This window comes from Carettochelys insculpta, chromosome 16 (assembly GCF_033958435.1).
Source record: "Carettochelys insculpta isolate YL-2023 chromosome 16, ASM3395843v1, whole genome shotgun sequence".
NCBI classification, from domain to species: domain Eukaryota; kingdom Metazoa; phylum Chordata; order Testudines; family Carettochelyidae; genus Carettochelys; species Carettochelys insculpta.
In genome coordinates this window covers 36150606-36176608 of record NC_134152.1, presented here as the reverse complement: position 1 = coordinate 36176608, position 26003 = coordinate 36150606, and the positions used below count along the sequence as shown (strand labels likewise).

The 26003-nt window shown below is 49.5% G+C and overlaps 1 protein-coding gene across 2 annotated transcripts in view; it reads right to left on the bottom strand.

Annotated features, from left to right (window-relative positions):
* The window catches only part of NHERF2 (NHERF family PDZ scaffold protein 2), a 100756-nt gene extending 91879 nt beyond the window's left edge, over nucleotides 1–8877 (bottom strand). The window contains exon 1 of one of the 2 annotated variants that reach the window (XM_075010207.1): nucleotides 8333–8877. In XM_075010207.1, the coding sequence (XP_074866308.1) occupies nucleotides 8333–8542 (210 nt within the window). In that variant the 5' untranslated portion in view covers nucleotides 8543–8877. The remainder of the gene's footprint in view (nucleotides 1–8332) is intronic. The other variant, XM_075010208.1, reaches the window with a different exon arrangement.
* Between the last annotated feature and the right edge of the window lie 17126 nt (nucleotides 8878–26003).

The window sequence follows — 26003 nt, the reverse complement described above, 5'->3', positions numbered from 1 at the left end:
CACTGAACATGTATTTCAGCGCTTCATTAGTAAACTTCAAAATGGCCATTTGCATGGCCATTTCAAAGTTTTTGGCTAGTGTAGACTCGGCCTATATGCTTCATTTAAATCATGGATCTGGGGTCGGACTAGGGAGGAGCAATTCAGGATGCAGGCTGCCCCATGAAAAGAGGACTACCCCAGCCCTCTCTCACTGCAGCAGCGTGGAGCCAGATGAGAAGCGTCTCTCCATGGGGGCTAGCCAGACACACAGACACAAACTCTCCCAAATATATAGTCAACTACCCTCCAGGTTCCAGTTTCTTTCCAGGTTTCAAAGTTAAGATGACTGTCCTATAAATCCCTGGGTCCTCCTTGCCCCTCTTTAAAAAGACGGGTGCTGTATTTACCCTTCTCCAACCGTCTGGAACCTTATCGCCTCTCCATGATTTCTCAGAGCTGTTAGCAGTTCTGAAATTTTTTCAGCTAGTTCTTTAAGTACCCTAGGATAAAATCCATTGGGCTGTGTGCCAACTTGAACCCACCTAATTTATCTAAATATTTTTAACCTCTTCTTTCCCTATTTTTGGCTCACATGCCTTCCCCTTCATTAACATTACTGTACTTGTATTGAGTGTCTGGTCACCGTTAGCCTCTTAGGTAAAGCTGAAATGAAAACAGGCATAAAAAGACCTCAGCCTCGATGTTGTCAAATTAGTTGCTTGCCTTCCCTGCTAGAGCAGAGTACCTTCATCTTCCTTAGCCTTTCTCTTGCTCAATTTTATTTGGAGAGCTTATTGTCTTCTCTGCCGCTTGAGGGGTGTTACTGACGTTGCCCCTACATGGCAGTGCTATTCTGGTACACTCCTCCTCAGAAATTTGTCCATGTTTCCACTTTTTGTGGAATTCTTTTTTAGATTTCCAGTTCTCTAAAGAGCTTCTGCTAAAGCCTTTCTAGCTTTCCTTCACTTTGAGGATAGGTCTCAGTTGTGCCGCTAGTAAACTCTCCTTGAGAAACTGTTAGCTCTCCCGCATGCCTCCTTCCCCTTAGCTTCTCTTCCCATGGAAGATGACCAGGTTTCCCTCTAATTTTTCCCATCCATGTGCAAAATAAACTTTGTTATGGGGCACTAAGGCATGTGCAGATGTGCCCCACCAACAGAAAAACGCTGCCCACTGTGGGTGGCTGGGGATGCTCTGCTAATCAGCTGGGCAGCACCTGAATGTCTCCTGGGCAGCCACTTACAAGGAACACTGAACATGAACGATCAGTTCTCCGAGTTTCTTCAGATCAGTTTTTCTGAAGTCCACTGTCCTCACACTGCTGCTCTCACTCCTTCCTTCACTTACAATCCCTCACTGTTGCAATCATTTTCACCCAACCTGCCTTCCACCTTCAGATTTGCTACCATTTAATGTTTAATCAGGCTACGGCCTGCAGCATCAGTTGGATGGGACGTATCACAATCACCCAGGTTATAAATGACAAACCATTACCCCAGGCCAGGTCACAGACCTGCACCCAAAGAAAAATCAACCCCCAGAAAATCCCTGCTCCTCCTTTTCAGATTTGCTTCGATGCTTCATCAGACTCAGCAGCTCAGAGAAACAGGAGAGTCAGGGACGGTGCACATTCACCTGTCCAGAGAGAGGATAAAGGCCAGAGCGCCAGTCCTAATGTGATGAAATCCCACACCAACTGCTTGAAGCATTCTGCCTGCAGAACAGAAAGATGGGAGCAGGAACTGCAACCTTTAAGCAGTGTAATGCACTCCCCAGCCCTCGCACCTGGGCTGACCAGCAGCCCAGTGTTGAATTAGGGGACTGGGGCTGACCAGCCCCAGTCTAATCCACATTATCACAGCAGTCAGAAGGCGTCTCACAGCCCTGCATGGTATGGGACGTTTACCTTAAGCCTCAGCTCCTGGAGGTAACTGATACCTTGAGAAGCTCAGCTTTCACGCTCAAAGTGTCAGCCCTTCTGGCTGCAGAGGAAAGACAGGGAAGCTCTGGCCCCATGCACCCAAAACGCTCAGGAAGCAGAAGGCAAATTAAGTACACAAAGCTCTTTTAAAAAAAAACAAAAAACAAAAAACACACACTCATTTTCAGGCCTGACTTGGGATTTTTAACTCTTTGCATGGGAGTTGAAGGGAATGTCGACTGAGCTCTTGGGAGCAAGAGCAGACTTTGCTCAGTGTTTGGACTGTCCCCAGTCTGATAGGATCCTGGTGAGGGTCTGCCTGTGACACAGTTAATAGCCAGCAGAGGGCAGAGGAGTTCTGGTTGCCTTAATGCTTTTATCATTGTCAGTTTCCGAGTTCCTTGCCTCACACCTCTCCTGAAAGGGAGCTGCTGGTTCCCTAGGCTGCTCCCCCGCTGCAAGAGCCAGCAGCAACTCCCTCACCAAGGCCAATCTCAAATGAGACATTGTCCTGTCCAAAACGCCCCATGGATTGCAAATACCTCTGTGCACCCAACTCACCAGCTTCAGCGTGACCAAAAGCACCTTCCCTGCGACGGTGACAGGTGCGCTGGAGAGGCATAGATCAAAGAGAATGGCAGATGGACAAAACAATGAGAAGTGCTGTGGCACCTTACAGACTAATAGATACATGTTGGAGCATCAGCTTTCCCGGGCAAAGACCCACTGCATCTTTGCCCACGAAATCTTAGGCTCCAATATATCTGTTAATCTACAAGGTGCCACAGGACTTGTTGTTGTTGTGCCCGTGGCCGCCCCTGTGATCCTTGTCACCAAGATGGACGAAAACCACCAGTGCTCCACTGCAAGGCAGCAGCATTCCCAGCAATTAAGGGGTTAACACCAGTGTTCCCTGTAAGCTGTGCACTGGGGCCGCTGAGCAGGAGAGAGTCAGGTACCAGCAAGCTGATTAGTACAGTGCTCGCAGCCACCCACAGTGGGCAGAGTGTGTTTCTGTCGGTGGTGCACCTCCACACATGCCTCAGTGCACACAACAAAATTTATTCTGCCCAGATGGAAAAAAGTAGCAGGAAACCTAGTTAACGCTCTATTTCCTACACTTCCAGCTGCTGGTTCCTCTCCCCAAGGCCTCTTTGGGCCTGTTCCCTAGAACTTTGCTCAGTCTAGTTTTAAACATCAAGCAAGGGGGCATTCACCTCTTTCTAACGGAGATGATTTAACCACCTCACAGACCTCACCTCAGCATCATTACAGAGAGCACATGAAAATTCAGGAAGACAAACATTATCTTGCTTCCGCTGACCCACACATGCCCAGCCAGAGCGCTGTTCCTGGTGTCACGGACCATGTTCACAGGTAGGTACCCTATGATCCATCCCCCAGGAAGCACAGGCTAGCAGCATTTGGTCTGAAAGCAATCACTCCAAGCATGTGCCTTACAGAAGGCCTAAAGTAGCCTTATGTATCTGTATAATTATGCAAGCTTCATAAACATCCTGAAGTGCCAATGCAATCAATGACCAGAAAGGCTGAAAGGGCTCACAAGGAGGTATAATGAGCCAGGCTTGGTGGGGCTCCAATGGCAACGTTTGCCATGGCAACCCCACTTAGCCCATCACTGCAGATATACATTGACTCTGCTAAAATGATACTGCACAGTGCCAGGTTTTCCTGTTTTCAAGGGATTCCTCAGTTTACCCTTCAAAGGGGGCTATTCCAGCTGACACCTCTGCAAACTCAACCTGAGACCTAAACCTAGGAGAAGTGCAGTCAACAGACAGGACAAATCCAGACCATCAGATGCTTTCTGAAAGAACAGTAACAGAGAAGGAGCCGTGCTAGTCTATATACTATCAAAACAAAAAAGCAGTCAAGTACCACTTTAAAGAGTAACCAAATAACAAAAGCTCACCTAATAAATTATTTTGTTAGTCTTGAAGTGCTACTTGACTGCCTTTTTTTTCCCTGAAATAAATGCAACATATTTTCATCAACTTACTTATTGTGATCATTATAGTTACGGCAGTGTGAAAAATGCTTCCCTGGCATCTAGGCCTCGACCAAGAAATGTGGATCTTGACCAAAAATAAGTTTCTACCTCTGGTCTAGGAGGTTCCCCTGTCTGCACATGTTAGCATGGCTGGTATTAAAGGGTGTGGAGACAAGAGAACACCTAGGGTTAACTAAATACCTAGGGTTATAACTACAACTTGCCTTATCAACACTGAAATTTTAACACATCTCCATCCCCACAGCAGAGCGAACACACGTGTCAGTTGCCTGTCTGGCTACAAGCACGGAGAAGCAGACTGCAATTTTGCAATGAAGACAGGAGCTAAGCTCCTTGAATCTACGTTCTACATTTGTTCTTTCTGAATGTTTTCATCTGCAATTTAAAAAAAACAACGGAGGGAGGAACAAATAAATACAATCAAACATCATCGTCTGCTTCCCGAGCTTACAACAAAATTATATACAAACAAGGGAATCCTTACTTGCAAAAAGGCTCTTTGCTACTGGCAGTTTCAGATGTATGTGTAAAAACTCAAAGTCTGATATCCCCTAAGAGAGCAGGAAAAGCCAGGGTGGATCAGACCAACCGTTCACCAAGGCCAATACCCTGTCATCAACAGAAACCCATGTCCAAAACGTTTGGTGTATCACTCTCACAAATCACACAGTTGTTCAATATTTTGTCCTGGGGGAAATTTTCTCCTGACCACCAGAAAATTACCAGCTTATTTTTTGAAGCATGAGGATTGGCAGCCCAGCTCTTTGTTATGTCACCTCAGCTCATACTATTACAGATGCTAACTGGGTTCATACCAATGTTGAATCCTTCTGGGAACATGCTAAGGTATCTGCCTTAGTAACCCCGTGGCAGAGAGTTCCAGAGGTTAATTGTGTCTTCTTTAAAAGAAAGCACGGAGAGGAAAGAATGTCTCTAGTTTCACCTGACCTATCCAACCAAAAGGCCCAAACATTTCATACATGAAGCTGATGCCTCAGCACTGTTGAATTACCCATCATCACACCAGACTAGTATACAAAATCCTGGCAACCTTCGGGGTGAAACACAGCTCTGGGTGTTATAAGAACACCTGCCCACCCAGCCATTAGACCAGAGAACCTTGACTCCATCCCCAATATAACTGCAGGGGGCAAGGGTTAATTTATGCAGAGGGTGATTGGGTCCACAACAGAGGCTTAATTAATGACTGAACAATGAGAGCAAGAGCCAAACTGGGTGTCATTGCACAGCACTTCAGTGCTGTTACCACTGTTTGCACCTAGACTAGCTCTGCATCTCTCAGAAAAAGTCAATCATTTCGTATCTCTAAGGTCCACTGTGGGCAACTAAACACTGAGACCCACCTCTTCTAAGGTGCTGCCAGTTCCATGTAACATGCAGACAATGGATCACTGCGCTTGTGGTATAAATCATTACAGGAGGTGCCTGCCATATGCTTTAGGCTACTAAAATATTCAACCTGGCAGTGTCCTGAAAACTACTAGGCAAATAGAAAAAACAGGTGCACCAACAGGACTCAAAAGCACCACGCTACTGAAAAGCAAAGAGATCTCCAACTCTGGCTAGGAGCTGCTTGTTTCTGGCCCACTATTTTTCCCAAGTCAATTGTATTGAATGTAAGAATAACAGTTATCATAAGCATTAGCACAGTCTTTGCAACAGCAGATGCCATGGCGCTTTACCCAGGTCATTATGCATTTCTGATGGCACAGGGAGTCATGACCCAAGGTGATTTGCCCATGCTCAAGAAAGTGAGCCGCAGCAGAAGCCCAGTCTCCCAACTCCCGGTAGTTCACTCAGAATCCTAAGTGGTCATCTCATCCAGTCCCCTGTATTCAAGGTTAGACTAAATATTGTCTAGAGAGGAGTTCATCTAACCTGCTCTTAAAAGCTTCCAATGATGCAGATTACACAACCTCCCTCCACAATTTATTCCAGTGTTTAACCACCCTGACAATTAAGAAGCTTTTCCCAGTGTCCAAACTAAACCTCCCTTGCTGCAGTTTAAGCCCATTGCTTCCTGTCCTATCTTCAGAAGCTACTTTCTGCTAGAATCTGTACCCTTATATCTCCATGGCTGACCATGCTACACCAACGCCCTGCCCATGTCACAACCTTTTTTGGTCTTTCCTACCTTGCCTGATCCGAACAAGGACCTGACATAACAGATGTTTTCCACACAAAGGACAACCATGCCATAACACTGTGATGGTTGGAAATTACCTGCTGCTCCAGCATGGTAAGATAACATCTCTGAGTAGAGAGGACCTAGAATTGGATTGGAACTTCATTTGCAGGAATATCTACTGCTGGTCACTTGCCAAAGAGAAGCTTTTAAACCTGTGGTGTCCAGTACGTTTGCCACTCACGCAGCAAAGAGGATACCACGGTCTGGCAAAATTCAGCTCCTTAGAGCTGCACACTGCACACACAGCCCACCAGTTGGCGGGACAAGCACATGGCGGCGGCAGCAGCGGCAGTTCCTCCAGTGGCCAAAGAGGTTCCAGCAGTTCTGGTGAGTCATTGGCAGTTTGCCCGGCAAGGGGCAGTGCCTGGCTCTGCAGGAGGGGGAGGACACTGAATTAGAGTGGAGCGCTAGGGGTGCCTGGCTCGGGGTGGGGGGGGAATTCAGTTAGAGCAGGGGAGGAGGCTGAGGGTGCCTGGCTCTGGGGGAGGGCATTTATTTTGAGCAAGGGGGACCTGTGGCAACTAGGAAAGGACGAACACCGTAAGTGTGGCGATCCTTGAATTTCTACTGGACACTGCTGCTTTTAGACAAACATTCACAGAAAAGCTCACCCTCCTAGCCCTCCCTCCGCTTTACCACATTCCCGCCAACAGCTTCCAAAGAGCCAGGGATCCTTGGAGCAGTACAAAGTAAGGCACTTTCAGGCATACGTAGCAGACTCTGCTGGGCTGCGGCCAATGAGCTGAAAAAAACACTCCATGTGAAGACAGAGGGGCTCAGCAGGGTCAGAGAGCTGCTCCCAGTTCCAGCAGCGCTCTCACTCCCCATAAACTGCTTGTCCCTCTGCAAATTACCGTGTGCCTTGTAGCTCAGGCACCATCATCCAACAGAGACACACTCTTTCCATCGCACTAGCGTCACTTGGAAACGTGCCTGGGACATCCAGCAGAGAATGGGAAAGCCACTCAGTTACATTGCAAACGCACAAGCAGCTTTAGTGACCGAGCCGGATGCTGATAGATCCCCGGAAGAAAAAAATAGGTGGTGCCCCAGTTCTGAGCTGCTACTGTGGGGCTCTACAGAACATGGGGTCTTAGAGCTAAACAAAAAGACCGAGTTGCCAGACTGGCCACAGCACTTGGGGAACAAACCTGCCCTGGCCGGGGCTGGGTGAAATGGGACTTGATAGAACTTTCCCAACTCTAACCTCTCTGAACATAAATACTAAGAGTGAGGACAGCAGGGGGCATGTGAACCACAGGAATTACAGGAAACAAGTTAATGACCCAACATCAGAACACCTCATTTCACCAGCTGGAGCCAGGGGCACAGCAGATGACAAGCAGGTGCTCAGGATTATTAACAAAAGCTTTCCATGTCACTCTGGCTTCCAGCTGAAACCCACAAGCCAATCTCTGGACTGCCCAGTGCCGGATTAACTGTCACCTGGTGGCACCTCTTGTTCCAGGTCTACGGTCAGAGAGCCTGTCCATTCCCAGACAGAGTGCCCACTGCAGCCCCTTCCCCACTGCCCACCTGCAGAAGACAGACAAACCAACAGACCATCGGACAGCCTCTGCCCCTGCTCACAGACGGACACACAGACAGACAATTTATGGGCACCTCCACACCACAGGACAGAGAGACCGACCAACCAAATAACCCCGGGGCACCCCCAGCCCCAGGACAGACGGACAGTCGCCAGACACCCCCTCACCCCAGGATAGACAGAGAGACAAACACTGAATCTCTGGGCAGGCTCTCACCCTACCACAGATCGACCAACCCCAGGCCCCCTCCACCCCCACCCCTGGGCGGGCAGACCGACCGACCGACCGACCGACCCACCCACCCGGGCACCCTCCGCCCCAGGACAGACAGACCGACCGACCCACCCGGGCACCCTCCGCCCCAGGACAGACAGACCGACCGACCGACCCACCCGGGCACCCTCCGCCCCAGGACAGACAGACCGACCGACCGACCACCCCCGGGCACCCACGCCCCGTAAAAGCAGAAAGACCCCAGGCATCCCCATGTCCCAGGACAGACAGACCAACCCCAGGCGCACCCCCCGCCCCCGTCCCGGGCACTCCCCCGCCCCAGGACTGACAGACAGACAGACAGACAGACGACCGCCCCAGGACGGACAGACAGACCGACCGCCCGACCCCGCCGCGCTGCGCACCTGGTGGTGCGTCTCCTTCTCCACGTTGACCCCGTTCACTTCCACCACCCGGTCCCCAGCGCGTAGCGCCGCCGCCTCGGCCGGGGAGCCGGGCTCCACCTTGCGGATGAACTGGCCGCTCTTGCCCTTCTCGCCGTGCAGGTGGAAGCCGTAGCCGCCCTCCCCCTTCAGCATGTGGCACAGCCGCGGCCGCAGCTGGTCCTTGGCCATGGCCGGGCCCTGCCCGCCGGAGCTACAAGTGGCCGCCGCTGCCAGCCCCGGCCCCGGCGCCTGCGCCTCGCTGGGGGCCCTGGAGAGCCGGGCCCCTTACGCGCGGAGCAGCTCAGAGGCAGGAGCCGGGCTGCTGCTGCCGTCGCCGCCCAGCGGGGCCATGCCGCGCCCTGCGCCCCGCGCTGCGCCCTGCTCCGCTCCGCCCTCGGCGGCGGACCCGGACGCGGCGCGGGAGCTGCTGCAGCCGCTGCCCGCGGCTCCTTCTGGCTGCGTCGGCCAGCGCCTGCCGCTGTGGCTGCAGCGCCTCCTCCCCGCAGCTCCCAGGGACGCTGCAAGCGGGGGAAGAGCTTGGAGACCAGATGTGGCCATTGCCCCTCCTCCTAAAGCAACCCGGAACCTTCCAGAGCGGGCTGCGCCCGGGGTGGGTGGGGAAGGCTTCAGCGCAGCCTGGTCGCCACAAGTCACCCAGCCACGGCCCTTGGACAGCAGGCCAGGGGGAAGCCGCCCTGTCTTGTGAGCTCTGCCATGTCCAGTGGGGCTGGCGATGTCCCCCCCCAAAGCCTTGCGGGAGACATCTAGGAGGGTCTCCACCTGGGTCACGTTATAAAATGGAGGCTCCGGGGGGTCGCCCTCTTTCGAAAGGGGGGCGACGTCTTCACTGAGCAGGGCAGGGGCCCAGCTGGTCATTGCGTCTCCATGAAAACCACTCTGTGGAGGGTGATTGAAACGTGATGGGGTTTCATTGCCAGGTGTGGAAGTGGCTTGCAGCAGCAATGACCTTTTGGTTGTATACGAAGAACATCTCTTTCCCAGGACCTGGTTATCTACCATTAAGCTATGCTATTTCCTTATAGGCCTTCAGACCCAGTTCCTTAAAGGTATTTAGGCTCCTAGGTTCCATTGATTTCAGTAGACTCAGACGAATGGCCATGTTAGTGTGTAGCTTCTCAAGTAACAAACAGTCCTGTAGCACCTTAAAGACCAATACATTTAGCTTTTTAGGTAATGAGCTTTCAGGGGTAGGACCCACTTCCACAGATTTCCTCTGCTAAGCTAAAGAAGTGGGTCAGACCCACAAAAGCTCATTACCTAATACATAATTTTGATAGTCTTTAAGCTGCTACTGGACTGCTTGTTACTGATTTCAGTGTGAGGAAAGGGTCTGTCTAGGAATATGTGACATTAGTATTCTCCTCCAAGGCTGTTGGTGCATATCCTTTATCTAACTTAAGCTCTTGTGATAACTGTAAGAAGAAATAATGTGGCAATGAATATCCTTCTGATCAACCCTGCGGTAGATGCCTAATTTCCTAAAATTGAGGTTACCTGCTGACAGCAGCCTGAAAGGAAACAAGGGCAGCTGACTTCACTTCCCAAGCTCAGCAATCAGCCCATTATGGTTGTATTGAGGGTGTCTTTGTGGTGATAATTTTAACCTGTGAAAGGCATCAAACCCCTGGCAATATGCCAGCTGTCATCAAGCGTGCCTGCTCTGCAGTTAGTAGCAGCTCTGCAGAAGAACCAATCTCTGTCTCTTTGCACAAAGCCATTGGTTGGTGAGAAAGGAGGCCAGAGAGAGTTATGAGAACAGCTATAGTGGCTCAACCCATCTAATTCAGTATCTGGTCTTCCGACAGTGGCCAGAGCCAAGTGCCCTAAAGAGAATGAACAGAACATGCAATCACCAAATGATCTGCCCCAGTCTCTCATTCCCAGCTCCTGGCAGTCAGGCTACGTCTACACGTGCACGCTACATCGAAATAGCTTATTTCGATGTAGCGACAATAGATGAATAACGTCTACACGTCCTCCAGGGCTGGCGACGTCGACGTTCAACTTTGATGTTGGGCAGCACCACATCGAAATAGGCACTGCGAGGGAACATCTACACGCCAAAGTAGCACACATCGAAATAAGGGTGCCAGGAACAGCTGCAGACAGGGTCACAGGGTGGACTCTACAGCAAGCCGCTCCCTTAAAGGGCCCCTCCCAGACACAGTTGCACTAAACAACACAAGATCCACAGAGCCGACAACTGGTTGCAGACCCTGTGCATGCAGCATGGATCCCCAGCTGCGGCAGCAGCAGCCAGAAGCCCTGGGCTAAGGGCTGCTGCACACAGTGACCATAGAGCCCCGCAGGGGCTGGAGAGAGAGCGTCTCTCAACCCCTCAGCTGATGGCCGCCATGGCGGACCCCGCTATTTTGATGGTGCGGGACGCAGATTGTCTACACCTGCCCTACTTCGACGTTCAACTTCGAAGTAGGGCGCTATTCCCATCCCCTCATGGGGTTAGCGACTTCGACATCTCACCACCTAACGTCGATTTCAACTTCAAAATAGCGCCCAACGTGTAGCCGTGACGGGCACTATTTCGAAGTTGGCGCTGCTACTTCGAAGTAGCGTGCACGTGTAGACACGGAGTCAGAGACTAGAGACACCCTCCCTGCCCATCCTGGCTAATAGCCTTTCATGGACCTATCCTCTGTCACTTTGAAGTTATTTTTGTGTGCAGACACAGCCAAAGTTGCTTACTTTGAATACAACTTAAAAGTTGAGCATCTACACACACCCTACTTAAAAGTGAGGCACTACTCCATTCTTGGGAATGGAGTAAGGCCTTCGAAGTTGGGCTCCATACTTCGAAGTTAACTTCAAAGTAATGGAAAATGCATGTAGACTCTCTGCTGGCTACTTCAATGTAGTGCCTAACTTTGAAGGTAACTTTGACTTTAGTTCCTAACGTAGACTCAGCCTTTATGTATTTCTTTTTTCAACTCTGTTGTAGTCTTGGTCTTCACAACATCTTCTGGTGAGGAGTTCCACAGGTTGTGAATTGTATGAAGAACTACTTCCTTTTCTTTATTTTGTTGTCTATTCATTTCATTTGTTGACCCCTAGTTCTTGAATGACAAGGCGTAAATACGCTTTCTTAGTTACTTTCTCAAAATATAGACATAGCTGGGACAACCACATCTGCATGAGGTATTCAACATGTTAGGAATACTTTATTTGCTGTGTTACATGAGGACTTCCTTGAGCCTCACTCCAGAGGGATTATGTGCTGTTATCCAATGACCGGGCCAATACCTGAGCCAAAGATTTTGAAATGTGCCTACTAGTATGCAACCTGAACACACAAAGGAAATTCTCCTATGAAATGAATACATTTGCAGGACCCAGCCCTGGTTCTGTGCCACTCCCCTCCTGTAGTGTTTCTACCTCCAGGATGACATTACCCATAACATGAAGCACCTGCTTGCAGATCTTGCGTTACTGGCTGCTGTTGGTGCAGACGGGGTGCAGGTAGCACAGAGAAGAAGAACTTTTTGTAAATTAAGGACTTGGGTAAGGGCCCGATTCTGTAAACTACTTAATCATGTGCCTAACTCGAACCATATCTGCATAGTCCCACTGACTTCATATGCGTGCAGTTAAGTATCTGTTTAAATACCGTGGTAGCTTAGGGCCTGCTGTTCCCTCTTTGCATTTAGAAGTGTCCCAACTGCTTGCCAGTTACCTAAGTGTTCCTGTTCTTCTGCCCTGTTATACTCTAATCGGGAGTTTCCCAAACTTTGTATAGTGGGAACTTGTATTTTTAGTACCTTTTTTTGCGGCCCAAAAATATAAATGCATATTAAAAAATTAATAATTTTTCACTATTTATTATGTAGTAGGCATCTTTCAGTCTACATAGACTATGGATCGCGCCCTTCGTAGTTACATTTGGAATCATCATTTGCAGTGTCGACTGCGACTGTAAAGGCCCACACGAGAGTGACAGTCCTTGCTGCATCTGTTGCATGTGTAATGAGTGTCTGGCAGGTCCTTACTGTGCTTTCCGTGGGCTCGCTTCTCTTCTGCAAGCTGTCTGATCCTCACCTCACCCTTCTGAAGGCCCTTGTGTAGTTCCTGCCTCCATCTGCTGCGATTGTCTGCCAGCTCCTCCCAGCTGGCCGGCTCGACGTCTACCTCCCTGAGGTCCCTCTTGCAAACATCTTTGTAGCGGAGCTGGGGGCATCCGGGAGGTCTTTTGCCAGAGGCTAGCTCACCATACAGGATGTCTTTTGGAATCCTTCCATCATTCATCCTGTGGACATGACCAAGCCAGCGGAGCTGCCACTGCCTGAGGAGGGTGTGCATGGTTGGGATTCCAGCTTGCTCAAGGACGGCGGTGTTGGACACTCTGTCCTTCCACGATATTCCAAGGATGCGCCTGAGGCAGCGCAAGTGGAAGATGTTCAGCCTCTTTTCCTGGCGGGCTTACAGGGTCTAAGACTCCCTGCTGTAAGGAGGGTGCTGAGGATGCAGGCTCTGTAGACTTGCATTTTGGTGTGGGTGTACAACTTGATGTTATTCCACACTCTCTTGCTGAGTCTGGACAGAGTTGTGGCTGCTTTTCCGATCCTCCTATTTAGCTCAGTGTCCAACGACAGGGTGTCAGTGATGGTGGACCCGAGGTAAACAAACTCGTGGACGACCTCTAATGTATAGTTGTCGATGCTGATTGATGGAGATTCAGCAACGTCCTGACCAAGTACGTCTGTCTTCTTTAGGCTGTTGGAAAGCCCAAAGTCCTTGCACGCTTTGGAGAACTGATCCAGCAGTTTCTGAAGCTGGTCTTCTGTGTGTGACACTACAGCAGTGTCATCTGCGAACAGCATATCTCTGATGAGGACTTCCCGCACCTTAGATTTGGCTTTCAGCCTTGCAAGGTTAAACAGTTTCCCATCAGATCTTGTGTGCAAAAAGATGCCCTCTGTTGAAGATCCAAAGGCATGCTTCAGGAGGAGTGCGAAGAAGATCCCGAACAACGTCGGAGCAAGGACGCGTCCTTGTTTGATGCCACTCCTGATGCTGAAAACATCCGATAATGTGCCATCATATTGGATGGTTTCTCTCATGTCTTCATCCAAAGACCGGATCATCTTAAGTAACCGTGGTGGACAGCCTATTTATTTATTATGTATTCACAATAATAATAGTACATAATAATATAAATCTTGATATAAAATACTTGTGTCTAACTTATTGCTATTACCTTAATTATGCAGGAAAATACAAAATGTACCAAATTAGTAGGATCATGTGTGATAATTTGTAAGGACCGAATTTTATTCCCTCCCCCACCCCCAAGGACCGGTAGTGGGCTGTGGACCACACTTCGGGAAACGCTACTCTAATTTATGAGGGATGAGGCTACAGACCACATCTAATGTTAGGATACAGTGTTGGTGCATGCTGCACTGTGATTGGTGGGGAAGGTTCCTATTTCTATAATGGAGCTGCAAAATGCCTGGAAGCATTCCCACATCCATGACCATTTTAACACTGTACAAAGAAATACCTTCAGTCTCAAGAAGATCTCACAGTGTGCTTAGGGGTAGTAGCTTGGTTTCAAACCCACTTTACATTTTCCCCTATCTCCATGGAGAAAAGCACACACGAAAACCAGCTGGAATTTCTGCTTTTATTAAACTAAATGTAACAGAGCCACAGTTAGAATCCAATAGCCATTGAACAGCTGGTGTTCTATATTTTAATTTCTAGGGACTTTGATTTGGGTACATACTTAACTCTTGTTTGAGGGAGAGAGAAGTTCTCAGTAGATGTGTGCTATTTAGCTTAGCTGAATCTGGAGCTGCTTTTATTTGACATCTGCTTCAGAGCAAATAGGTTTATTTATAATTCATTTACTGTAATTCATTAAGCACTTACACAGGCTTTTACCCACGTGCTAAACTCTTGTTTGCATTGGGCTCTAAAATATTGCATCATTAATGCAATACACATCCAGGATAAAAAGCCTGACGCTTTCAGATACTGGAATTCCTGGTCAGGCTTCCTCCTGCATGGTGGTCAGGAATAACTACAGAATACATATTCTAACACAGCTACCTCTCTTTTACTAGTCAACATGCAAGGCACTTCAGAATACTTAGCTTAGCTACAGCTCCGGGGAACATTAAAAGTCAGTACTTTCACTGTTTTCTAAAAGAGATAAGAGTAGGAATATATACCTGAGCGTAGTTAATGTTGGTCTTGTAAGACAGTTGCATGGAAAAAATTGATAATGCATTCACTGTCTTTTTGACTTCTTTTGATACTTGCCTTGACAGAAGTAGAAGTTCATGCACAGCCACCTTGTATCCTTTTACATCAAAGGTTAAATCAAGAAGCCTAAGATGTAGCTGTTCCTAGAATTGCTGTTTGTGGCAAATCACTCAGCCTTTCTGTTCTTCATCTGTAAATGGAGATTGCAAAAACAGAAAGCTGGTATGGGTTACTGTCTATGGAGAGAGAGAGTAGTCTATAAATACTAAGTGTTATTTTTCTGCACAGGAGTAGGAAATACTGACAAAAGCAGGGAGGTCCAATGTTCCCAGAAGTCAAAAGGTCCAAAGTGCTGGCATGCCCCTCAATTCAATTCTTTACATAACAGTTTGGCTACGTCTATACGTGAAGCCTACATCGAAGTAGCCTATTTCGATGTGGTGACATCGAAATAGGCTATTTCGATGAATAACGTCTACACGTCCTCCAGGGCTGGCAACGTCGATGTTCAACGTCGACGTTGCGCAGCACCACATCGAAATAGGCGCAGCGAGGGAACGTCTACACGCCACAGTAGCACACATCGAAATAAGGGTGCCAGGCACAGCTGCAGACAGGGTCACACGGCGGACTCAACAGCCAGCTGCTCCCTTAAAGGGCCCCTCCCAGACACACTTGCACTAAACACCACAAGAGCCACAGAGCCGACAACGAGTTGCAGACCCTGTGCATGCAGCATGAATCCCCCGCTGCAGCAGCAGCAGCCAGAAGCCCTGGGCTAAGGGCTGCTGCACATGGTGACCATAGAGCCCCGCACGGGCTGGAGAGACAGCGTCTCTCAACCCCCCAGCTGATGGCTGCCATGGAGGACCCCACAATTTCGACGTTGCGGGACGCGGATCGTCTACACGTTCCCTACTTTGACGTTGAACGTCGAAGTAGGGCGCTATTGTGATCCCCTCATGAGGTTAGCGACTTCGATGTCTCGCCGCCTAACATCGAAGTTAACTTCGAAATAGCGCCTGACGCGTGTAGCCATGACGGGCGCTATTTCGAAGTTAGTGCCGCTACTTCGAAGTAGCATGCACGTGTAGACACAGCTTTTATGTTAAACTATTGTGTTAGACCACAACCTACCTCTCAGCAGTGATTGAATGGGGATTCCTGAAGCTAGGGTTCTGTTCTTGCCTGTGCACATCACTTTGCCGTATTCCTCAGATTTATGCTCAGCTCCTGGGTGGCCACCTTCTTCCTGGGGCTGCAAGCTGCCTGTTTATTCTTTGCTACTCATTGTAAATTTGCTCTGGCCAATGTTTGTCCATTTTGAGTTTCCCAGCTAATTCTATGTTTTTAATGTGGTCGAATATCGATATACAGTGCACTGGAGTCATGGTTGACATCTGGTGGGAAAATCAAGAGTTGTTTTGACTTGGGTGACCCTGCGTTTGTGTCATCAGAGACATACCTATAGGGAGTGGGCAAGCCCCATTAGCACGAGATGGTACCTGGAGGAATCGGAGCATGTTGTTCTGAGAAAAGTCTTTGTTTCATGTTCCTGAACCGACTTGTGCAATCGTGTTCAGAGTAATGTTGGAAGCCCCTCTTGCGCTGTTATCTAGGAGTAGTAATAAATGAAGTCCCAGCCTTTTAAACCCATTCAGCTAAGGGGTCAGTTTAAGAAGTGTCCTGAGAGTACCATTTAATCATCCCTCTCTTTTTACCACCACTCAGGCTGTGGCTGATGCTATTAAGACAACTTCAAGAATGCAAAAGCCTCCATGGGATTTCAACAAGTGGATAAAGCGTGTTGATTTATTGCTGGTGCAGGAGGAACCTGTCCAACGAGAAGAGAGCTCATAAAATGCACAGTCTCTTTTCTTCTTGAGCTGGATGTGCAGCAATACTAAGATGTAAATATTTTCCCAGTTAGATTTATAGGGGTAGAATAACCTGTAAAAAGGAGAGCTAGTGATCATATGCGCTCGCTCGCTCTCTCATCTGGTGTAGATTTTAGACATGCTAGCTAAGGCTGTGAGTGCCTCCTCTTTCACAAGCCAAGCAGACATGAACCTACTCGCTCCTTTTGTTACAGTGGCACCAAGATTTGGGCCCTGTGCTAGGTGCTATACAAACACAGAGGCAGTCTACCCCCTGCAGATTTTATTATCTAAATACACAACAGTCAAAGGCTGGGAAAAAAAGAGACACTGAAAAGTGAAGGGAGTAAGGCCAAACCCACCAAAGATTAGCGGCCAAGCTGGGACCAGAACCCCAGTCTCACTAACTACTAGTCCAGCACCCCCACTCCTCTGAGCGTTTTGCTGGGGAAAATGGTAATTCAGGTGCAAACGTTTTTTTCCTGTATCCAGCCAGTGCTCCATCCAGGTATTGGGGGAGGGGTTTTTTTCAGAGGAGACAAGAAAGCAGGGTCCAGATCCTGCGTTGCCCTTGAAGGCTCTCACTCAGAGGCACCAAGACCTCTGACAAGTCAGTGTGAAGTCTCTGCTCTGCAGCCTTAGCTGATCTGCCTCTGGCTTTTAGCTTGTGCACAGAGGCACATGGCATTAGCCCCTAAGGCTGCAGGTTCAGTCCCACCTGCTGGGGGCAGGTTTCCTCAGCTGACAGAAATACATGACCCAGAGGTCTTAGGTTTTTCTCTCCCTTGTCAGTGTTCTCGGTGCCTCTGGGTTACAACTTAGGCCTGGCTGAAATGCCTGGGTGGAGACCTCCCTTCCCACATACCTCCTGCAGCACCTAGCTTCAGTCATGTAGCATTGCCTTCCCCTGGTAGACAGCTGAACACATGCTTTGCCGGTCTGGCCTGCCCTGCTCCATACCCTGGCCCACACAGTCTGACCAGCTGAGACATGCAGTATAATCACTCCTCGTGGGGCAAATAGACAGCCTCAGATAGAGGAAAAGGAGCCTGCCGCTTGCCCTGAAGATGCCACTGCCAGGTGGTGGACACTGACACACGGGGAGGTTGTGTGACTCAGGCTGCGTTGAGAAGTCATCTAACCCTAACCGAGGAATGGCTCCTGTCCATGGACTACAACAGAACTTGGTCCTCATCTGTCCCCCAAACACCTGGCCTCAGCCTCTTACATCTTCTGCTTCTCTTTCAGTTATGTCCCTGCTTCCCAAAGGGCCCCCAAACACCAACAACAACAGGGTGGAAAAAAGCTGGCAAAATAACTGGCATGAGCAGGCGATCAGAGAGGGCTTGGTGGGATGCTGAGCTGTGGTGGGACAGAGCCATCCTTACCCATCTGCAGAATACAGAGTCGTGCAGGGCAGGGTTGAGCCCCCTCAGCAGGGCATGGTAGGTCAGAAGAGGGGTGCAAATTTCCATCAGTTTGGATTGCATTAGACAGGTTGGGAGGGGGCTCTGCTAATTGCAGGGACAAAAAGTGGGGCCTTGATGTAAAAAGATCCCCCGCACCCCAACCCGGTGTAGGGCACTTGAAAATTTTGGGCCACCACAGGGTCTTAGTGTCCACCCACATGGTTCTTCCTATCCCTGCTCTGTGGGCCTTGCCAGAACTAATAGCAGAACCTGTGAAAGAGCCATTGAAGCAATAAATGAAGCCACTTAATAGGTGTTTGCCAATCCCAGTCAGTGTCTGAATTTGCTGTGTTAATGTACAGGACCTTAGTTTAAAAACTGATATAAAAATATTTCATTAGTGTGTTGCTGAAGATTATAAAATCACATCTCTCAAAAACTATTCCCCTGCCCACGGGCTGCCATCAGGCACAGGAGCACCAGTTTAAGGCTGGGTCTACACTAGAAAGTTTTGTAGACAGAAGGGGGTCTTCTGTCGACATAACTCAGGGAGCGCCTATACACGCAACGCATTCTATCGACAGAACTCTGCATTCTCCTTGACAGTGTTAGAGCAACGAAGGGTCCTGTGGCACCTTATAGACTAACAGAAAAGTTTTGAGCATGAGCTTTTGTGAGCACAGACTCACTTCATCAGATGCTGGTCTTGGAAATCTGCAGGGCCAGGTATAAATAAGCCAGAGCAAGGGTGGGGATAACAAGGTTAGCTCAGTCAGCAAGGGTGAGGCTTACTACCAGCAGTTGATCTGGAGGTGTGAACACCAAGGGAGGGGAAGCTGGTTTTGTATTTAGCCTGTGTTATTATAACTGTGAATGGCTGGCTAAATACAAAAGCAGCTTCCCCTCCCTTGGTGTTCACACCTCCAGATCAGCTGCTGGTAGTAAGCCTCACCCTTGCTGACTGAGCTAACCTTGTTATCCCCACCCTTGCTCTGGCTTATTTATTCCTGGCCCTGCAGATTTCCAAGACCAGCATCTGATGAAGTGAGTCTGTGCTCACGAAAGCTCATGCTCAAAACTTTTCTGTTAGTCTATAAGGTGCCACAGGATCCTTTGTTGCTGTTACAGATCCAGACTAACATGGCTACCCCTCCAATACTTGACAGTGTTATCCTCAAAAGTTTAGGGCATAACAATCTCAACAAAAGTGCAGTGTAGACACTTCCGGTTGCTGAGCAGCCCTCTTTGCAGAGCTGCCATTCCGCTTTCTGGCACCAGAGAGCAGTGCAATCTGGCAGTTTTGTCGACAGAGCAAGTTGTGTGTGGATGCAATCTGTTGATAGAAGTTCTGTCGAGTTTTCCCTGTCGACAGTAATTTCTGTCGACAGATGCTTCCAGTGTAGATGTAGCCTAATAGTATTATGTGGAGCCCCGTAAATCCTAAGGACAACCCTGGGTGCAGATCTTCCATGGTGCCATGGATGAATTCCACAAGTCGCTCAGCTCCAGGGGCCTGGCATCAGCCCCAACAGGAGGTTAAAAGGTAAGTAAGTTAGCTAGACTCACCCGTTCATCTGAGCACAAAACCCTGCCACTGAGGTAAACATGACCCGCAGCGTCTGTTCAAGAGAGGCCCTGGCTGGGAATAGTACTGCCTGCTGCATGGTGGGGCAACCAACTGCAATTGGGTCCTGGGGTTAGAGCATTGGGAGTGGGGCTCAGGAGTCCCAGCGGAGTTAAGTGACTTACCTAGAATATTGTTACACCTCTGCTCCCAGCCCCTGTTCTTACCATGCAACCTCATTCCTCTAGTGCCCCATCCAGGCAGTCTGTTGAACAGAATCACAGCACTGGATTCCCAGCGTCTTCATACTTGATACAGGTACGGCATTCATCTACATTGTGCCATGAGGCCTGCCCCAGAGCTTAAGATGAAAAGATCTCAGTCCCAAGGACCTGCAGCTAAAACAAACCCAGCATTACAGACATGGAGAGATGCTCCCTTGTCGTTGCATCAGCCTTCACTTATCACACAGGGATCACTTGCCCAAGTACCTGTAATGCACCATGCACTCTCGCTCGACCTCTGGGTACATCTTTGGAGTGGAAAAGCACTCTGCTGAGCTAGAACAAACCCTGTCTGTCTACCTGTCATGTGAAATGAATGTACCCGGGAGGGAGGCAATCTTGGGACAGAATCTCCAATAATTCGTCCATGTAATTCTACTTGCAACACCTGGGTATGGAAATTTCCACAGTAGCTGAGACAGGCGTCTTGCTCGGGGCAGCGGAGAAAACACCTCCCTTTTTTCCCTTAGCTCTCAGAGATTATGCAAAGCTTTGTTTGGGTCGATTTCCTGCCTGAGCCAGTGCCAGGCTCTTGGTGGGCTTGTTCATTGTTCTGTTGCTTGCAGAAATGTGAGGGGGTATTGATTACAGCCAACTTGACTGCCTACCCTGGGAATTAGGTGGGACTGACAAATACAATCAAAGTCAGGGAGGGAAGCAAACCAGGCACCGAATTGCCCAGTTCAAGGTGAGCAAATGCAAGAAACAGCCTCAGGAAGAGCTCCCAAGCATTTTCAGACACTGCAAAGTTAATGAATTAAGCCTGTAGCCTTGCTGCAAGGGAGGGAGTGATTCTCACCTCATGTCAGCCAGAAAAAGAAGCTGGAATAGAACCCAGGTAACCTGATTCCCAGTCTCTTGTTCTGACCTATAGCTCAGACAGTTTCAATCATTCCAGCACAAGGGGAATTCCTGAAAGGGCTCAGCCCTTCAACCTGAACACACGATGAACTCCCCACAGCAGTTAATACACTGCAGGTTCTTAGTCTAGAGAGGGGCTCCCAAGCAACCCAGATCTTTGTTTGGGGTCTCAGCTATGGAACACACAGGATGCAAACTTAGCAGGCCTTGTGCTCTACCTACAGGACAGGTGAGCACTTGTAAATATGTTTCTGCACCTAATTTGCACGTACCATTGTGCACACAGAGGCATAGTCGCCTGTGCAAGCTCCCTACCGTCTGGGCATAGTCATGGAAAGTGGGCACATTAATACCCCACTGGTTTTGTACACACCCATGAAAATCAGACCCTGTGAGCCCCAATGGGTATGCCATGTGCACAGCTTCATGTTCATTTTTCAGCCTCACCCTACTGAGAGATGTTCCGTAAATTTACGGGCAGGTGCAGAGTCAATGCTATCCAATACGTCAGCTGAGCCAGGTATTATCTTTTTCAGAGGCACAGCTACAAATGAGGCACGTGCAGCAGGAAGAACCCTGCATTTCACCACTCCAGCTCCCAACCTGTTTTCCTTCCCTCAACAAATGGTCACCCCTGCAATCAACTGACCTGTTCCCATCACCCTCCCACTTCCATCCTCCAAGCCTGGTGTCATGAGTCCACCAACGGTGATCCCAGCCCCAGGCGCATGATTGGAAACATGGAAAGTCCCTTCACATTTTGTTGTGCAGAATCCCATTCATGCCCCTGGAATCAGCCTGCTCCCGGCTCTCGCATCCTAGCAAGGAGGCCAAAATACTCCAAATGTGACCCAAGATCCAGAGGTGTTCGGGTATGGGGTTAGATGCTGCAGTTTGAAGACTGTAGCTGCCTATCATTGCAATAGTTGGTTTGTTGCTGTCGTATAAAAAAATCCCAGACTTGAAAAAAGGCCCCAAACTCCAGGTTTGTGCCTGCATATTTCTGGGCCTGCTGCTCAGACCCTCTCCAGCAGCTCTGCCAGAAGGGTATGTAGAAAAGCAGGCTATGTTTCCATCCCCTGTCTTCTGCATCTTTGGGCCAAGGCGTGTGGGTCTTGCTGAGCTGCATATTGCGTATATCTAAGCAGGGAAAAGTTGCTACACACTGCCATCTGCTGGGCCCAAAATCTGTGTGGGACCAAATCCTGATTCCTTGTAAAAGCTCCTCAGTCAGCCACAGTGCGCAAGGCACTTTACAAAAGGAGGCCAGTATCATTGTCCCCACTGAGGCACCTAGGAGCCATGTCTTGCACCAGGTCTCCCAACAGCTGAACCAGGACCCAGGCTTCTACACAGATCATACTCCCACTCAAAGCACGACAACCCACACTCAATCTGAGCAGCACTTCTGGACTTCATCCAGTCTAGTCCCATGGATGCTAGAACTGGTTATCACGCTTTGATCCTATTGAGTCAGGCCCACAGTACAAGTGAGAGAGCATTTGGACCTATTTTAGCACACACTTAGTTGAATTGAGCCCTAAATTGGTGCAGCTGAGGGCAGAAATTGGGGCCCCTGTCCCCAGACACTGGGCAGCCAGCACTGAGAGAATTCATTCCCAGGGCAATGAAGAAAATGGCCAGACACTCAGGTGCACATGTGTGCGGCGGTACCAGCTGCAGGGGACAGGGGAGCTCCCAGGGCAGGAACACTTGGCACGATTCCTGCAGAAGCCCAGTCACCCAACGAGAAAGTCGACATTCATTCACGCTCAACTTTACAACTGTTTCTTTTCCTGACAAGAGGAAACGGAGCAGGGGCCCTGCTCCCCGCCAAACACGCGGGAGCCCCAGGAAGCCTAGGGGCTGTCTGAGTCTGCATAAAGAAATGGCAGAAGTACATACCAGAGGCTCGGGAGGGGTTTAAGGAGGAAGCAGCAGATAACAGGGATCAGCCCAGCTCATCCTGGATCTTTCTCAGGCTTATCCGCCTTGGCCTGGATTTTCTGTCTTTGCCTGTGAAAGCTGCAGCTGGGAGGCACTTCATGGGGTGAATTCAGAACATAGCAAACTGGGCACATCCCAGAAGCAGATGCAGGAAATGAGACGCAGTTGTGCATTGGTGAATCTTGTCCACGAACATCACCAGCCAGCTGCTGCTGTTGGGCTGTTATAGCCAGCCTTGGGGGATCACCCCACTGCAGCAGAACTACAGTGGGACTGAAACGGCTCTGGCTGCTGGTGTAGGAAGCATTGCCTGGGCAGCACTGAGTCTTCCGTGGGACCTTCCAGCTGTCCTGGAGGTCGCAGGCGTCACTGGTCCCTGCAATAAATTAGAGGAGCTAACCCAGGAGCTGGAGAGCTGGCTTTGACTTATCTCCCCTTGTCTCATGCAGGTGTGCTCTCTGGGCCAGACCCTCCTGGCCTGGTCTGGGCTCTCTCTTACCTGGGGCCCTTGGGAACTTCACAGCAGGTTGTGCTCTGGCAAGGGAAAGGAAGAGAAGGAAAAGGTAAGAGCAGATGGAACCCTGTGGAGGTGAACGTGACGGAGAGCAGACCACCACCGGTGATGTTCGTGTTTCACACGTTCTGTAAAACTTTAGGCCTTCTGCCTTCACCTCCAGGACAGTCCTACAGAACTGAATGGAGCTGAAAACAGGGCTCCCAGTTCCCATTTTGCTGAACTGTTCTACTGGGTTTCCCCATCCAGGTAAACATGGGACTTTTGCCAAGTGACAAAATCCCATTAAAATCCCCAAAGAGCACTGGGATCCACTCCCCAGTAGGAAGACTGTGAACCAGGAAGACAGTGGCCAGACTGACATCACAGTTGTTAGGGCAATGAAGAGATACTTGGTTATTTATTACAACCCTAATCATGGTCCCCTCACGGCACAAGTAATCTCGTTCCCTTTGGTGTAACTCAGCAAAAAACGCAATGTGGTTCTACATCCAAAGAATGTCCCACTGGGGTCTGAGAATGCCTGCGCCTGAGGGGGCCAAATGAACACATTGGGGTTGGTCAGACAGAGGGCAGAGCTGGCAGCTCCATGGTGCAGGTCAGGTTTATTTACAGCGACACTCGCACAAAAGCGCAGGAGGTGGGTCTGACAGGTGAGCCGGGCTCAAATGCAGCGGCAAAACCAATGCGCAAAGGCAGTGCTGTGTACAGTCAATACAAAGGGAAAGACACATTCTACAAGGCAGCATTGATGACTTTCACAACCCCACCGGTTAGGAACTGCAATTTCTGCACTGCTGGACATTCCAGCCAGGAGGCTGGGGGAGTTCACATTTCAGCCTTTTGTTCCAATTTGAAACCAGTTTCCTGTGAGACCAGTTCCAGAAATAATTCCAGGGGAGACCATCAAAACGCTTTGACCATCATTTCATTGGGATTGTTCTTCATTAATAGAATGCAACATTTAGGCTAATATTAAGTCAAAACAAATGAAAAATGATATTCCAAGCAAAAAGGTTGGACTTTTTCCCCGCCACCTTTCATTAAAATCATCATACCCGTAAATCATTTCAACACAATTGCAGTTTTTGATGAAAAATTTTTTAACGCGGCCATTTTCTGACTACCGGTTGCACTTCTCAAATCCAGGACTCTCTCATCTGGCAACAGACCAAGGATGTTCCAGGATAAGAGACTACCAGGACAGTGCAGGAGCCCCAGTGGGGCTGGGAGTGGAGCCCTTGCTTGCCCCACGGCCGCATTGGGCTGGGGGCCAGAGCCACCTGGCAGCCTCATAGCAGTCAGGGGGCAGGGGCTGGCCAGAGCTCCGCAGCAGCTCCTGGGAGCCTGAGCTGGGGCTGGAGTCTAGGGGGTGGGAGGCTGGGGTTGCAGCAATCCTGGGAGCACAGAAGCTCCATCTGCATCTTTTGCATCTCTTCCCCTTGTCTGGCAAATTCTCTTGTTCAGGACCTGTCAGGTCCCAAGCATGCCAGATAAGGGAGATGCAACTTGTAGCTCTAATTCCACATAGTGCTGGCTTCAGCAGAATCAGACCCATGGGTCCCACCCAGACAGCAGCACCTTGACTGTGTTTTATAACGTTTGAGCAGGTGCGTGGACAGGAGCACATTTTCTTTTGCAAACCAACGGGTAAAATAAAGATCACAGAGCCTGTCCTTGTAGAAAACATTCTGCGCCAGTGGAAGGCCAGCTCTGTCCCGACATCTTCTAGGAGTGAATTTCTGTACCAGTGTGTCAAGCCCTCCTGCCTGGTCCTGTGTCATTTCTTCAGGTCACAAAAGGGCAGCACAATAGCAATTGAAAATGCTGCCAAATGAGCCAGCGGCTGTGTTTTGCAAGACTGGAGCAGTCTGGGAAGACTCTCGATTGGCTGCTAAAAATAGGATACAGAAAATACGCTGCAGAGTCATTTCTAAGGCCAAATCTAGTGGTGCACCTGCAGTTTATAAAGAGCGAGTCCCCTCCCCCAAACAAGACGGGAACAGCATTGTTTAGCGAGATTAATTTAATGCAAGGCTGCAGAGTTCCTGAGCAGCTTTCCTAGTGATCTCCACCAATTACATCGCTCTACCACGCCCCATGCTTCTCTCCTTAGCTCTGCATTCACATGGGGAGAAGTACAGGATAGCGCCAGAGTTTCAAAGCAGCTCAGTTCCCCACAGGGCACCCTAACAGACCTGCTCAGACCGTGCACACGAGGTGGCCTAACGAGTAAGTTTACAGTTCCACAACGGTAGCCAGCCTCCCAGCCACACTGAGCTGGCACCTAACAGCGACAAGGTAACCCCATCAGTCGAGGCAGCCAGTCAAAAGAAAAGCTGCTGTCAACCTTCTCTGCCTCCCCAGGAAGGCACCTTCAACAAGCGAGCGCTCTAATTGTTTCCATCCATGGGCAGAATAATTTTTGTTATGTGCACCAAGGCATGTGCAGATGTGCACCTCCATAGAAACACATGCTCCTGGCTCTGGGCGCTCAGCTAATCAGCTGGGCGGCACCTAAATAAGTCCTGGGTGGCTGGCCAAGCACTCAGCTCACAGAGGATGCTGCCCTCATCCTTCTCCCCAAGTCCTGGCTGTCAAGGGGCTTTTGCGTCACTCTGGTTAAATGCACCGTTTACCCTCCGCTAGTGGAATATACCCTGCAGAGCCTGGGCTCTCAGACTGGAGGGGCGTGACCCAGCAGGAGGTCACAGGATTATTACATGGGGGTTGTGAGCTATCAGCCTCCACCTCCAAACCTCATCTCACCTCCAGCATTTATACCAGTGTTACATAGTGGGTTTGATTTATAAAAGGGGCACACTCAGAGGCTTGCTATGTGAAAGGAGTCACCAGCTGCGTTCCCTGGAAACTGAGTGCTTGGGCAGCCACCCAGGAGAGATTCAGGTGCTGCCCAGCTGATTAGCAGAGAGCCCACAGACACTCACAGT